Source organism: Papio anubis, chromosome 17 (assembly GCF_008728515.1).
Source record: "Papio anubis isolate 15944 chromosome 17, Panubis1.0, whole genome shotgun sequence".
NCBI classification, from domain to species: domain Eukaryota; kingdom Metazoa; phylum Chordata; class Mammalia; order Primates; family Cercopithecidae; genus Papio; species Papio anubis.
In genome coordinates this window covers 13,009,577-13,025,982 of record NC_044992.1, presented here as the reverse complement: position 1 = coordinate 13,025,982, position 16,406 = coordinate 13,009,577, and the positions used below count along the sequence as shown (strand labels likewise).

Genomic DNA, 16,406 nt, shown 5'->3' with positions numbered 1-16,406 from the left:
AAAAGACACAAATCATGGGATAGAGCTCAATAAATTTTCACAAAATGGACATGCTTCTGTGACCAGCACCAGGTCGTGAATTGGTACTTTTCCTTTGGCCTGGAAGTCCCTCTTATGCCCTCTTCTAGACACCGATCCCTGCTAAGGGTAACCTCCATTTTGACATTGAAGGGGATAGATGAGTTTGGCCTGTTTAAGAACATTTTTTATAAAGGAAATCATACAGTGTTTCCTTTGTTGTGACTGGCTCTGTTTGTTAACACTGTGATGTTCACCCACAGGTTTTGTTTGTTTGTTTGAGATGGAGTCTCGCTCTGTCACCCAGGCTGGAGTGCAGTGGTGTAATCTCAGCTTACTGCTGGGTTCAAGTCATTCTCCTGCGTTCAAGTCACTCTCCTGCCTCAGTCTCCCGAGTAGCTGGGACTTGTAACAGGTGCCTGCCACCACACCCGGCTAATTTTTGTATTTTTAGTAGAGACGGGGTTTCACCAGTTGGTCAGGCTGGTTTCAAACTCCTGACCTCATGATCCACCCACCTTGACCTCCCAAAGGGTTGGGATTACAGGTGTGAGCCACCATACCCAACCCACCCACAGGTTTTAAGTCATTCATTCTGTGTGCTGTTTAACATCTCACTGTTTAAGATCTACGTGCGTCTATTTTGGGTGGACATTTGGATAGCTTGAAATGGGGACTATTAGGATGGTCTGTGAACATTTGTGAACATGTCTTTTGGTGAACATATGTATCATTTCCATTGAGTATAGCCCTGGCCATGAAATGGCTGGGTCACAGTGAATGCACATGTTTGGTAGATAGTGCCAAAGAGTTTTCTAAAGTCACTGTGCCAGTTTACTCTTTAACCACTAAAGTGCCAGTTCCACATTCTCGCCCAAACTCAGAATTCTCTGTGGGCTTTTATTCTAGATGACCAGTGGGTGTGTCATAGTATGCTATTGTGTTTTACTTTACATTTTCCTGATGATCGATGAAGTTCAGTGCCTTCCTCGTGTGTTTATTGATTATTTACTTTTTATTTATTTATTTTCCATTTCATTGTTAGTTGGCACCTAATAATTGTACATACTTACGGGACACAGAGTGATATTTCAATACATGTATACAATGTAATAATCAAATCAGGGTAGTTAGCATATCCATCACCTCAAACATTTATTACTTTTTAGTGTTGTGAACATTCAAAAATCTTCCCTTCCAGCTTGTTGAAAATATACACGAAATTGTTGTTAACCATATTCACTCTACAGTGCTTCAGAACATCAGAACTTATTCCTCCTATCTAGCTGTAATTTTGTGGATATGGTATTCTGTTAACAAAACTTTGCTTCCTTCAAAAGTGCTTATTCCAGCTTTTTGCCTGTTTTTCTTCTATGCTGTGTAGTTATTTTTACTTATTGATTTATAGGAGTTTTTTGTTTGTTTGTTTTTTGCGGTGGATCTTGCTCTCTTGCCAGGCTGGAGTGCAGTGGCCTGATCTTAACTCACTGCAACCTCTACCCCCCAGGTTCAAGCGATTCTCCTACCTCAGCCTCTCGAGTAGCTGGGACTACAGGCACACGCCACCACGCCCAGCTAATTTTGTATTTTTCGTAGAGATGTGATTTCACCGTGTTGGTCAGGATGGTCTTGCTCTCTTGACCTCATAATCAGCCTGCCTCCACCTCCCAAAGTGCTGGGATTACAGACGTGAGCCTCCGCCCCCAGCCCTATTTATTTATTTATTTATTTATTTATTTATTTATTTATTTTGCATTATAGTTGCTCCTTTAAGAAATTAACAAAACTTTACCTCCTTCAAAATCATCAAGATGTTCTAGGTTTCCTTCCAAAAGTTGATTGTTTCACCACTTATATTTGTATCAGCAGACGACCTGGAGTTAATTTTTCCTAGATAGCTAGAGGCAAATGCCAAGATTTATTTTTCCATATAAATAGAAAATTGACCAAACATCATTGATTAAAAATGAAATGGGGAAGGGTAATAGGGTAATCGTTTTTTGGAAGAAGTACTTTCAGAGAGGGCCAGTAGCAGTTCCAGAGGGAGGGTGAAGGAGCAAAAGGCAACATGACGGCAATGAGAATTCAGGGCAAATGGCCCAAATGGATAAGAAGAGTGAGGCACATGAGGGAAGTTCTTTTTATTTTTTCTTGCACATATTGGATGCACCATGCATATGTGTTGTTGAGTGTCATGGAAGGCTCTCTCAGGTGGTTCCCGGATCATAGAGGTGGCAGTGATGCAGCCAGTGCTAGAGTTCTACACTTGCCTCTTGGACCATCGTTAAGGCACAGCCATGGAGGCAGGTCTGTCCCCTCAGTAGTGTGGCAGTGGGAAAGTCCTCTGGGTCATTTTAGTACTCCCACCATTAACTGCTGGTTGAAGGCTGGGGTAGAAAACAGAAGACAACTTAGCGTGTCTATCATGGTTCCTGCTTGACCATAACACTTCCGGCACCACAGACGCACAGCAGCTCTAACAATCCTAGGCCCCGAGAGCCTTACCCGGGGTGACAGATCAGATCCAGAATGGAATTCCCCAGCACAGTGGAGTGGCATGATGTGTGAGCCAGATTTAACATTGCCCAGCAGTTTCCTTCCTGGCACAACTGCATCCATGCCATGGAAGGAAATGAAATCCCCTTGAAAACGGAGCTCATCTCTCTCACACCATTATAAGATAATAAGCCAGGCTCTGCCCTTCCAAATAATGTAGCCAGCTCACGGCCTTCAAACCAGGCATCCTCACTGTCTGAATGACAAATGGGCAGGTGTGTCAGGAACATGGCAAAGAGCTCTAACTCTGAACCCTTTATTAGCTGGACTAAGTGGAGTTCTCCCGGAAGTTGGGAATTCAGAACACTGAGTGTCACATTCTTAAAAAGAGTGCTTCCCTCTATTCCCTACAGTAATAATGGCCATGTTGACACTTCATTACAGTCCAGGAATTTTGAACCTTTGATTTGATTTTTCTGGTAAGGTGAATAAACTGAACATGGAGATGCTAAATTACTATCTCGTGATCATGCAGCAGGCAGTGGGCATGGACCACAAACCTCATTTTTTGATTCGAGATCAGCTGCACAAAAATCTCATAAATTGTATTTCCCTTTTAGCAAAACCACAATCTCCTTCAGCGGTACCTTGTTCTAATGTTTAATTAACCATAAAGCAAAAAGACTCTTTTGTCTAACTAATTTCTATCAATGCCACTGAAATGTTTGTTCTCCCTTAAGTTCTTTTTAAAAAAATTGTAGTAAAATACACATAACATAAAATTTACCATTTTAACCATCGTTAGGTTCAGTAGTGTTAAGTACATACATGTTGCTGTGTGATCAACCTCGAGAACTCTTTTAATCTTATAACACCGGAGCTTCATACCTACTGAACAATAACTCTCTGTTCCTCTTCCCTACAGCCTCTGGAAACCACCATTCTACTTGCTGTCTCAATGAATTTGAGTACCCCAGATATATCATATAAGGGAACTCATACAGCGTTTGTCTTTTTGTGACTGGATTATTTCACTTGGCGTAATGTCCCCAAGGTTCACCCAGGTTGGAGTGTGTGTCAGAATTCCTGAATAATATTCCATTGTATGCATAAACCACATTTTGTTTATTAACTCATCTGTCATTAGACACTCGGGTTGCTTCCGCCCTTTGGCTACTGTGAATTCTCTTTGAGTTCTATGGGAAGAAGAGCAACTGTGTGTAATCTACCTTGCAATAATTCTTAATTTGCTTGTGAAATTTCTGCTTATCTTTGCCTCCCTCAGGACAAAACAAATACACTTCTATATTTTTTTTTCCTTACAATGTTGATCTCAACCCATTTCCTCATCCTTATACCTACTGTAAATGTCTCCAAATTCTGCTCACTATTTAGAGGGGAGGTTGGAATGGTCTACGCTACTTAGCTTGGAAAGTAAGTTCTCCTAGGACCTATGCCTCCCATCATCCGGTTGAATTTCTCCCATCCTTCCTCACCTGTTCTGTCTTCAGGCAAGCCTCACGTGATTTCTCAGTGCACACACCTTCGTGCTCCCATAGCCTGCCTGGTATTTCTATAGACCTTTTGTAGTACTGTAATAGATCTTTCACTACCCATCCTGGGCCCCAGCTTTTACACAAAGCACCATCATAGTATTAGGTTGGTGCGAAAGTAATTGTAGGTGTTGCCATTAAAAGTATTAGGTTGGTGCAAAAGTAATTGTGGTTTTGGCAATCATTGCAAAAGCCACAGTTACTTTTGCACCAACCTAATATGTACCTTACTGTGGTAAAGAAGAATGATTTCCAAGTTCTAGACACTTTGAAATGCAGTATTCCAACATACATATGCCTTTTGTTTTATATGCTAGTGTGATGCTTTGTTGAACATTAAAATGCAGTAAGATTTGCAATAAGAAAATGTATGAAAAAAATGTATCCCCTTCATTGACTTTTTTGAAAAGAAATGTCTATCCCTTTTATTGACTTTTTTGAAAAAAAGATTTAAAGATTGCAATTTAAAGAATTCTGTTGTGAGTCCTGTCACAAAGCAACCGTTTTCTACAATGTAAGCTTGATTAGGATTCATTTAGACTATCGTTTCTTTATTTTTGCAGAAAGAAGCTTGCAGGTAGCTTATAGTTAAGCCCGACTCTCCACACCCACCCCATGCTAAATCAGTCAGTTTTCCTCACCCTGCCAATGACAGTAATGAATGTGTTTTTCTTTTGCAATCCGATTTTAGCTGTTTCCTCTTCAAACTCCTCGTATGTTGGATAGCCCTTTTCCCTACTCTATTGAGATTATTTAAACTATGGTTCCTTTTTTTAGTGGTTTTAGCAGTGTTTCCTCTGGCCCAGCGCAATCTATAGCCTCAATCTCTGCAAAGTCTCCTGCAGCTCTTGCCCACCCCAACCACACCCATACACCCAACCCCTTCCCCAGTAGGCCAACCAGGAGCTCCCAAGTGAAGTATTATGCTCTCTCTATTTTACTGGTCAAAATTTGAAATAAAGTAGTTAAACGTCAAAGATATGTAGAAAAAAAAGAGACAGGAATGCTGGCTTTTTCAAAAAAAAATCTATAAATACTCTTTCTTATCATTTCTGTGTAGTTGATGGTTGCTTTTCAAGCCCAAAACTTTTTCACACATTTGATTAAATTTCCTTCACTGAGAAATTCCAACCATCTCTGGATAAATCTCCTGGCTCACCTTAGACAAGAGTAACGTAAGCTTTTATATTAGGTTGGCCTAGCCAACTTTTCAGTTCCATAAAAGGAGTCACAGAGCAATGAGTTATATGCATTCACACCACGGAATCTGCATAGATGGTTATGCCAATGTGTGTCTCCTTTGTGTCAACACCAAACTATCTGGTCTTCGCTTACTCTTACCCAGACCTTAAGGTCTGTCTAGGAGGTGGGTAATGAGGTACCTTAAGAGTTATTTTGAAAAAGGAAGCTCACATTTATTTCAAAAATTAAAAGCTCAGAAACAGAAAGCAAATGCCTATAAAAAGTAAAGCTAACCCGACTGAAGTGACAAAAATAACCGCCCCACCCCGCCAAAAAAAATGGGAGGAAACCTGAGTATGGGCTAAGGGAAAACTTCCCCTTCAACTCCTGAAGGGTTGCTGAAAATCACTGATGAGAGGCAGATTCATAGGAGAAAAGGCATACACGCTTATTACTGCATATGCAAGAGCCTTCAGAGGGAAGACCTAAAGATACAGAGGAAATTGTCCATTTTTATGCTTGGGCTTAGCTAAATATGAACAGTTGTATAGAAATATGATTGGACAAAAAGGGTATGATCTAACCCAAATAGACCCAGTGGGGGAAGCCCGCAAGGCCTCTCTGTCTAGATTCTTCTTGGCCTCTCTGAGCATGCCTTCCTTCCTGTTAGGCGTGGGGCAGGACCCTCTCAGGAATGAAGGTCTTATGACCTACAGTCAAACAGGATAGGTCAGATAATGTCTTTATGGCCAATTTTTATACAGAAAAGTGGAAAGTTAGAGGAATGTTTTTAGGTTTCATGGCTGGCTTTGGGGAAAAGGAGTTCTGGTTTCCATGACCTGTCTTGGGGGAGAGGGATTTTAGTTTCTATGGTGAGTCTTGGGTAAGAGTAGGACTGAAAGACAGAGGGGCAGGAGAAGTTCAGAGAAAAAGTTCTGCTTCTGAGGCTGCTTTTGAGGCCTTCATTTTGGAGTGTTGTTTTCTGAGTCCCAGTACCTGCATCATTAAAACTAAGGGAGTATCAGGGCCACCAGATTGCCTGAGAGATTGAGGAATTTGTGCCAGAAATAATGCAGAGGGGAGCAGGAATACTTATTAATCCATTGATAGGATGTTTGTGAATGACTTTAAAATAATCCAGCTGGCCTGGTGGAGAAGCAGAAATGAAGGGTTTTAGAAATAAAATTGGCCATCCTGAAGTTTTGAAACTGGATGTGAGGTGTATGAGATGGATTTGACAATTTTCTCTGCTTTTGTGTATGTTTGACGTGTCTCACAAAATGTAGTTAGCCCAGATGGTGTAGCTGGGACAAAAATCACAGGGAATTAATAACTGCAAGCTTCCATGACACAAAGTGTATCCTTTCCCTGCAGATGCAAAATAAAAACGAACCACAAATTCCATGAACAAAAGTAACAAATCTATCATCGGAATTAAAGATATAATACAATCCTAGATAATGCCTACATTAAAAGAGAAATCGAAACTACAAAATGAAATAACTAAAGATCTCTGACTATCCATCTGTCTGTATCTATCTCAACAAATAGTGCATTTAATTGCAGTATACTTAAGTTGGAAGAACCAATAGATGTAATCTCTCCTGTTCATATGTTTTGACTGGCGAGGCCCGTAGAAAGCCTTCTTGAATAGAGAAGCACTATCTGCTTTATCAAGACTCCAACTGGGTTTTTGTTTTTAATGTGACAAAGTGATATCTCATTTGTCAGGAGGAATAAACAGACAAGAATCATCAAGGGCAAGTTGAACAATAGAAAGTCAGAATGTACTCTGGTGTACATGAAAATATACTATCACACGATAATCACTTATAATTGGGCCAATGTAGAAAGGAATCAACATATTTAGAATATGATAATGATGGCATTTCAAATCATTAGGCAAAAGATGGATTCTTTAATAAGTCTTGTTTGTGCCTGCAAAACTCAGGAATTACAAGCATAAGTATTTTGTGTAATATGCTACGTGATGTTGAATATAATTGCTTTGTTTATAAGAAAACTACAGGAAGGACTCAGGATATTTTAATACTATCTCATAACAGTATAATTGTGTTGATGACAATATTCTAATTCACCTGAAGATTTTGACCAAGGTTATTTTCTTACAGCACTGTGGATAAACAATAATAAAACACAGAAACTTAACATGGCATTTATTCGGTGCCAGGCACTTTTCTAAGCTGTTGAGGTATATTAACTCGTTTAATCATCACAAAACTGTACGCGATGGGTAATACTATTATTCTCTGCTCAATACACGAGGAATCTGAGGTGCGGAACTCGTTATGCCATCATCAGACATCTAGCAAGTGGGCGGGGGATGGGGAGCTGGAATTGCTGCCTGGCTCCAGCGTGTACTTGACCGTCTGTCCTGGGACTGAGCTCTCTATGCACATCTCTGACGTGCCTTTTTGCTTTTCTCAGGGACCTGATGCCCAGAACCCTGGACGGGCAGATCACCATGGAGAAGACGCCCAGTTACTTCGTCACGCGGGAGGCGCCCGCGCGCATCTCGGCCATGTCCAAGGACACCAAGCTCATCGTGGTGGTGCGGGACCCGGTGACCAGGGCCATCTCGGACTACACACAGACGCTGTCCAAGCGGCCCGACATCCCCACCTTCGAGAGCTTGACGTTCAAAAACAGGACGACGGGCCTCATCGACACGTCGTGGAGCGCCATCCAGATCGGCATCTACGCCAAGCACCTGGAGCACTGGCTGCGCCACTTCCCCATCCGCCAGATGCTCTTCGTGAGCGGCGAGCGGCTCATCAGCGACCCGGCCGGCGAGCTGGGCCGCGTGCAGGACTTCCTGGGCCTCAAGCGGATCATCACGGACAAGCACTTCTACTTCAACAAGACCAAGGGCTTCCCCTGCCTGAAGAAGGCGGAGGGCAGCAGCCGGCCCCACTGCCTGGGCAAGACCAAGGGCAGGACCCACCCTGAGATCGACCGCGAGGTGGTGCGCAGGCTGCGCGAGTTCTACCGGCCTTTCAACCTCAAGTTCTACCAGATGACCGGGCACGACTTTGGCTGGGATGGATAACCATATAATTTAAAAAGAAAAAAAAAAAAAATCAAAATATAATATATTTTTTTACCAATCGGTAGAGAAGAGGCAGTTTAATATTTGTGCTGAAAATATGTTTCAGTATTTTTTTCAATGAATGTTAAGAGATTGTTCTCACTCCAGCCCCATCTTAATGGATAACCAACGCCAAACACGTGGATCAACAGGAAAGGAAAAGTTCACTCATCTAAACGCTTTCAATGTTCAGTTTTTATTTTATGTTCTATGTACCCAGTCATAAAGTATAAGCATCAGTTTTCATTAAAAGTTTTCAGAAAATCTTAAGGATAAACCTCTCTCTCTTTTTAATACAAGACCCTGATAAAATTGATATCTATTCTTATATTTTTCTCCCTTTTTCCTGTGTCACTTTTTCTTAAATTATTTCCCAGTTAGTATTATCATGTTTGTACCCCACTTCACAGTTTTCATAGTGCTTTCAAATACACGTTTTTGATCATACTTAAAAAAATCTTGCTCTGTCGTATAAGAGCACAGTAAGTAAAGATTATTATACAGAAAGAGAATAAAAATAAAAGGTTATTTTACAGAAAGGAACACTGAGTCTCTGGGAGGCGAAATGATGTATCTAAAGGCTAAATGGTGGACCCTGGACAAAATTCCATCTTCCACTTGTTCCGTATTTTATGCCACTTTTTCCAGGGAGAATGGGAAGGAAGATATCTGCGCCTTTAGAAATGGTTAGCTAGTTTTCAGATGATCTGAAAAGGGACAGAAAGAGTGTTTTCTTGTTTTCTAAGTTCCATGGCACCCAGTCTCATTACATAGTTCTGTCCAAGAAAACTACTCAGACCTGGACACAATCTCTCTTAAGAGCAGTCTTGCCTCTTGGCTACTAAAAATAGCCTGAGACATGGAAATCTTGACTGACGGATGCTTGATTGAATTGGAGAGGAATTATTGGATTCTTGCACGGAGGACAAGGTGGCCAGCCACGCTAGGGGTAGCACAAGATGTGTTAGGAACATAACTTACCCATTTGTTGGTTTAACTGACTTTTAAAAACAAGAAAAACAGATTTCAATTAGCGCTGACAAGTATGAGTCTCGTGTGTGTTTTTGGTTTACCTCTTTTTAAAGAGAGAAAACCTACCTTTCTTTGTAGTATCTCGCTTCCAACTTTGGAGCTAGTACTCTAAAAGAATTAATTAGCAATTCGTTTTCAATGTTTTCGTTTTTCATGGATGGAAGATGATCACTTTGTCACTTTATCCCCCCCCCCCCCTTCCTATTTATACCATTTATAACCTAATGTTCGGTAATATTTGGAGAAATATTCTAGGAAATTCATTTGTGGGAAAATGGTGGCTCTTCCTCTTCTCTCGTCTGTTTCTGCCCATCCTCCATTTAAATCACTCAAATAAATCAATAGTTTATTAAGAGTATTCCTTTCCTCTCTGAGTGGGTATTAACAAGATTAGCGTTAATGGGAATTAAATTGGTTTAGGGAGGAACACGTATGCACGAAATATATAAAACATTTATAATTAGCCTGTCAGCAACATTTTACTAGAGGTTTAAACCCAAGAGGAAAAATGTCTTCTATTTCATGGAAGTTTTCTTTATCTGCCAAAATTTAAAGGACCAGACACTCTGAAATAATATTCTTTTTCTTCTCTAATGTTGTCAATCAAAAGAAACTAAAGTTGTTTTAAAATATGCAATACAATTGTACATTTACCATAGATGCTGCAGCAGGTGATGTAAATATTTCTTGAGAAGCTTAACATAGGATCAAAATGAAGGAAAAAAATCTTTTAAGTGTTAGATATTGTGTCATTGCTCCAAATCGTCGATTTATCTGTTAATATCCCATTTACAGGAGTTAAGTAAACCCCAAATCCAGGTCACCTTTTTTCAGCTGATTTCCTTCATGGCTATGCCCTCAATTTCCCAGTGCCACAGACTGTTTTTATTCTACTTGAATCACTAGCTACAACAAGATAATTCTTATCATCATTTCTCTTAGCTCATTTTGTTTGTACAACTGATTCTTTTGTAAGTGTTTGCTTGGCGTTATGCAAAAGTAGCTTGCGCAAACAAACAATTGCATTCTGCAACCTTCATTTTTTTAATGTGAAAGAAATAATAAAAGAACAGAATTGAATGCAAAGGATCTCTTTTTGAACGTAGATATTTTTGTTCATATTATTTTCAAAATGAATGACTACAGAAAATGCCAGAAAAATCTTCTAGCTTCTATGAGTTTCTTAGAGTGTTAGAAGTGATAAGTACCAGCAAAATGTATAAAGATTTAGAGTCAATATTCCCTAACAGGAATATCCATTCATTTCTGCCTCTATACTGTACTCATCCCTGCTGTGCATGAACTTGACCTCACATTTATTTTGTCCATTTAGCTACACCAAATCATAGGCTTTGACCTCAATTGGAACACCTTAGCATCCATTCTCTGAGCTGTCTGCTCCAAAGCCATGCCTCCCAATCCCCTTCCCGTTTCTTAGAGGTATAGAGTATTGTCTTTCAAGAAGAACACCTAGAAAATACAGTTTCGTTTTGAGCAGTTTGCTTCCAAGGTCACATCTACAGTGTATCCATTCTCCAGAGAACTTAACCACTTCCAGGGAAATGAATTTCATTTCAATAAATGGAGATTAATATGCTTCTAGAAAATGGATATTGATTATTCTAGAAATATTAATCCCACTCTAATTTTCTTATTTTCAAAGGATCTTCAAAGTTGAAATGAACTTCAATGGTCATTTGGATCAAATTCCTGTTCAGCACCTGAATCCTTTCGTTAACTTGTTATGCAGGGGTTTAAAACATTGACATGTCTGTAAATTCTTAACTCTTGATATTACAGTTGAAAAGGGGATACATTTCTCCTAAACAGTCTCATCGTATTCTGCCAGCTGAGACCTGCTGAGTCCCCAGCTCCCCATGAAGATATCTTAAGTTCAATATGTGAATAAAGAAACGTGTCTATAAAATAATAATGCCTTATATTTATATTGCAGACTGACCTTTCAAATGCATTATTTCACCGTATACCAACAACAGCAGCTCTCTACTCTCATTAGTTTCACTTTACAGATGTTTCACTAGGTTTCACTAGGGCTTAAGACACTGGTGCCCAACAAAAGGTGAATTTGCATCCCAGGGCAATGTCTGGAGATATTTTTGGTTGTCTCAAGGGTTGAGGAGTGTAGGGTGCTAATAGCATCCTGGGTAGAGGCCAGGGATGCTGCTAAACATTCTGTAACGTGCAGGAGAGTCTCCATCACCAAAAATGATCTCAACCAAAACATCAGTCATGCTGCAGTTCCTGGGTTGAGATGAGAATCAGCCACAGCTAGTGTGTGCCTCAGGTCTAAAAGCCACATTCTAATTAACGTTGGACTGATAATTCTTTCAGTCACCACTCTAGATTTTCTCTTGAAAATCTTTCTTTTCTGTTATTTTCTTCGCTCCCTCCCTCCCTCCCTCTCTCCTTCCCTCTTTCTTTTTCTTTCTTTCTTTCTTTCTTTCTTCTTTCTTTCTCTCTTTCTTTCTTTCTCTTTCTTTTTCTTTTCCTCCTTGCTTCCTTCCTTCTTTCCTTTCCTTTTTCTTTCTTTCTTTCTTTCTTTCTTTCTTTCTTTCTTTCTCTCTCTCTCTCTCTCTGTCTGTCTCTTTTTCTTTTTTCTAATAAGCAGGGCAATGTTTACTGTTGTGCTTTGCTGGGAAAAATGCTAAAGGGAACCAAACTGTATTATTATAATGAAGATACAGAAGCAACTTGCAACAAATGGATAATTGCAATTGTGAGAAATGGAATCAGTCAGCTTCAGGTGGAGAATAACATTCCCATAAAACACTTCTAAAGGCTCTTTCAAGTTCAAGCCTTGCAGTTTCTATTTGCCTCCACAACAGGACCGTGACTGTATTTCTTGTCACCTGACAAAACCAAAGTGCCTAGAGAGAGAAGTAAATATCTCTGTTAAACAGCTAAATTCAGATGGATGTGCTACGGTTACAAATAGCCTCGAGTTGCTGAATAATAGCAAAGGAAAGCAAATTCCTATTGCCTCATATCCTAGAAACCCCAGAACTTTGTGCATAATTTCGATAGAATCAGAGAATAGAAAAATGTATGGTTCTCAAACACAAGAAAAGTGTTGCTGGGATTCATTCCAATATAAGTCTTGGTGCAGAAAAAAAAGGGTCCCTGTTTATTCTCCTATTGTATCCTATAATCACTGAAGGAGAGTGGAATTTTAAAAACCCAACCCCAAGCCCTGTTGGTGAGGCACTGGTGTTATTGTAGAATTTGTGGTCCTTGAAATATCTTCATCAACATGCAAACAGATTTGCATTGAGTCTCTAATATATGGAAGAAGAACATGGATAGGTAAATTATAAATCTGTTTGCTACATATTGGAATGCTGAAATGGCAGGCGTTTCTTTAAAAGCTTGAAAAAGGGTGAATTTGGGGAAATTATGAGGCAGTGCGACATCACATACGAAGTCATAAAATAATAAATTTTAGTCACGCCAGGAGGAAATAAAACTGAAAATAGAAATTGTTTCTAATATATGGTTCCATTGTGGGATATCAGAAAATGTTAGTATGTTTCAGGCTACAGCCCAATTTTTTTAGTTTAATTTCCAAATGTTGGTTGTATTCTTTTAATAACAATATGCTCAACAACTTACTGTCCTCTGGTTTTCCTGTGAAAATAAAAGGGAACACTGAAAGGGCAGCACACATTCTGGTGTGAGTCCTTTTTGCTCTAAAATGTCTGGATATGACATTTTAGTTACTTTTGAGGGATCAGATAGGATGAGATCTGGTGTCCTTCATTAGCTCTGCCTGGAAGATCCACGACTATGCTAGATTTTGAACTTGGTGCTAACTTGGATTATTCCTAAGAGGGCTTTTGTGTAACTGTCTAGTCTCTACGTTGACCATTAGGTCTCTCCCAAAGTCATTTTATAATAAACCTAGAGTGTTCCCCCACACCCCAAGGGGAGTTTGGTTTCATTGCAAATAGAAATAAAGGTCTTTTCCCCTCCCATCTTCTACCTCCATGCTTCTCTCACTTTCCGGTGACTTCTGCCACATCCTGCCTGTGACTAGTGATCTTTGGCATCTGATTCTTCCCTCTCTTAAGATGTACCATATCTGAGGATGTCCATTTCCTACTTCAGATTCCCGGGAAAAAAACTGCAGCCCACCTAGGGCACTTGCTTTCAGCTTCAACTCTAGGAAAAACAGTCTGAATATCTGATATAGACACCTAGAGAGATGAACGTGAAATAGGCTTCACTTTCCCCAAGAGGATTTACATTAGGAAAATAAAAAAACCCCAAAGGAGGATGGATGGAACTGAATCTGAAAGGATGGAGGCATGTTTGACATAGGAGATGTGCATGTTGTTGAAAGGATGCTTACCTGGCTTCCAGTACCCCAACCCCTCACTACGGACCTGAAGAACCAAGGGCAGTAATGTGTGGCCTTCCACTCCTGAAAGGTTATCTGCCTCTGGTCTGGGCAGTGGCATTTTTCTCCCACCTGTTTTTCCAGAAAGCCTTATCTAAGCTCAGATTTCTTTATTTCAGGCCTGCAACAGCTGGTCAACCAGCAAACTGTAGGAAGCAAAGAAGCTTTATAGTCATTTCACTGCCATTTTTCAGAGGCAACAAGAGTTTTTGATTAAGTGCTATCAACGGATACCTTTATAGCCAAACCTAATTTTTATTTCAGACGACTTGATCTTACTCCTAAATTCCAGGTCAGTTGTTCTTCATTATACAAAGTCCAACTAAATATCCTATAATAGTAATACCTTACCTTTATACAGAATGGTTCAAAGCATGTTTATATCAAAGAGGGTATCGACTTTAGACTTGAATAGTTTTTTTTTTTTCTTTTTCCTTTCTAGATTAAAAAAAAAAAAGTTTATATGGTCTATTGCAACTCATTCCCATCTTGGGCAAACCCCACATTTCCCCTGAGCTGAATTACTTACAAAAGTCTTTTCAGCATCTTTCTTTCTACCCTTCTTGATTTTACTTTTTTCCTCATCTGAATAAACTTTTACTCTTCAATTTTTTCCTGTACCTTATGTCAAAAACTATTTTACATATTTTTTATTACTCTTTTCTTTTCTTCTTCTTCTTTTTTTTTTTTTTTTTTTTTTTTGAGACAGAGTCTTGCTCTGTTGCCCAGGCTGGAGTGCAGTCATGTGATCTCGGCTCACTGCAAGCTCCACATCCTGGGTTCAGGCCATTCTCCTGCCTCAGCCTCCCCAGTAGCTGGGACTACAGGTGTCCGCCACCATGCCCGGCTAATTTTTTGTATTTTTAGTAGAGACGGGGTTTCACCGTGTTAGCCAGGATGGTCTCGATCTCCTGACCTAGTGATCCGCCCTCCTTGGCTTCCCAAAGTACTGGGATTACAGGCATGAGCCACCGTGCCTGCCCTCCTCCTTTCTTTGCAACAAGACCCCTAATTGTTATTTTCCCCCTTTTGTAACAATCTGGCCTCAAAATTATACCTTACTTTTCATTTCAAAGTGCTTGGCTTTCATCCTACCCTCTTTGATGTTCTTTGCCCTTTCTCAAATTGTGCCTTTCCACGTTAGGGAAAGTTCTCTTTAGAGAAAAATCCCCTCCCTACTATCACTGAAGCATATGGCATTTGAAACTTTCTTGTGGCTGTAGCTTTCTTATTCCTTCCGACCCACTGAAATGCAAAAATTCCAACTGGTTGACTTCCAACTGGAAAGTAATTCCATATCGAACACACCTAGCTCTTCTTCTTCTATCTAGCCATAAATAATGAGCTCTTTTTCAGACTCTTTGGCCCCTGCTATTTGCTGAGGCCATTAATAAAAAGTTCTTTATCAACAAGATGATGCATTCTACTAGCCCAAGCTATATATAATGAACACACAGAAAAAATTGGAAGCAGATCTGTTTTTACCAGCCTCATCCTGTCTTCTAACTGAAGTTGCAAATCTCCCACGTGTAACAATGCCCATAGTCTGTTTCCCTCATCATTCCTGCATGTCTGCTCCTAGGTTTCTTACCAGTCTGGTCTGTGCCTGCTCATTACCGTTTATTTCTGTGATGCTTTCATTATTTAATGGACTTTTGTTCCAGTTCATCATTTTTACTATTGTGTCCCTTATTTATGTGGTTGCCTGTTTGATGTTTTCCAGATCTCTCAACCTGTGCTGAGTAGGCTTTTTCCCTGACACTCTGTCATTTGCATAAGCAAACTTCCTTCATTTCATTCCACTTACCTGATGAATGAAAAATATATATATATATGAATGAAATACATATATGAATGAAATATATATATATGAATGAAATATATATATGACTGAAATATATACATATATATATATATTTGAAATGGAGTCTTGCTCTGTCACCCAGCCTGGAGTGCAGTGGCACGATCTCAGCTCACTGCAACCTCCACTTCCCAAGTTCAAGCAATTCTCCCTGCCTCAGCCTCCTGAGTAGCTGGGATTACAGGTGCCCACCACCATGCCCGGCTAACTTTTGTAGTTTTTAGTGGAGATGGGTTTTCGCTATGTTGGCCGGGCTGGTCTTGAACTCCTGACCTCAGGTGATCCTGCCTTGGCCTCCCAAAGTGCTGGGATTATGGGCATGAGCCACAGCGCCAGGCCAGTTATATATATATTTTACCCTTACATGGCACTTCATACCATGAAAGAGAAAGCAATGGCTTATCTAATCCATCATTTTCTTGATCCTGTCTTTTTTTATGATGTTCTTTAGACTCACCAGCTCTTTCCGTGCCCTAATAATGAAACCCCATGGCTTGTATATAATCTTGTGAGTAATTTTTGATTTGGCCACAAATAATGAAAATTTGCATGAATCATTCAATCCCTCTGAACCTTAATTTTTTCATTTATTAAAAAAAGAAGAGGATTAACAGTTCTGTCCGTCTCATTCCAACTGTGACAAGTCTGCAAGCATTCTATGGTTGAAGCTGTTACTAATAATTATGTTTCTTCTGCCTTTTAAAATGGTAATCTTTAAGTCACTAACTTTACTAACTT

The 16,406-nt window shown here is 39.8% G+C and overlaps 1 protein-coding gene across 1 annotated transcript in view; it reads left to right on the top strand.

Moving 5' to 3' along the window:
* Window positions 1-10,476, top strand: part of HS3ST3A1 (heparan sulfate-glucosamine 3-sulfotransferase 3A1) — a 102,949-nt gene extending 92,473 nt beyond the window's left edge. The window contains exon 2 of the mRNA XM_003912371.5: window positions 7,698-10,476. Within this exon, the coding sequence (XP_003912420.2) occupies window positions 7,698-8,319 (622 nt within the window). The 3' untranslated portion in view covers window positions 8,320-10,476. The remainder of the gene's footprint in view (window positions 1-7,697) is intronic.
* Window positions 10,477-16,406: the final 5,930 nt, after the last annotated feature.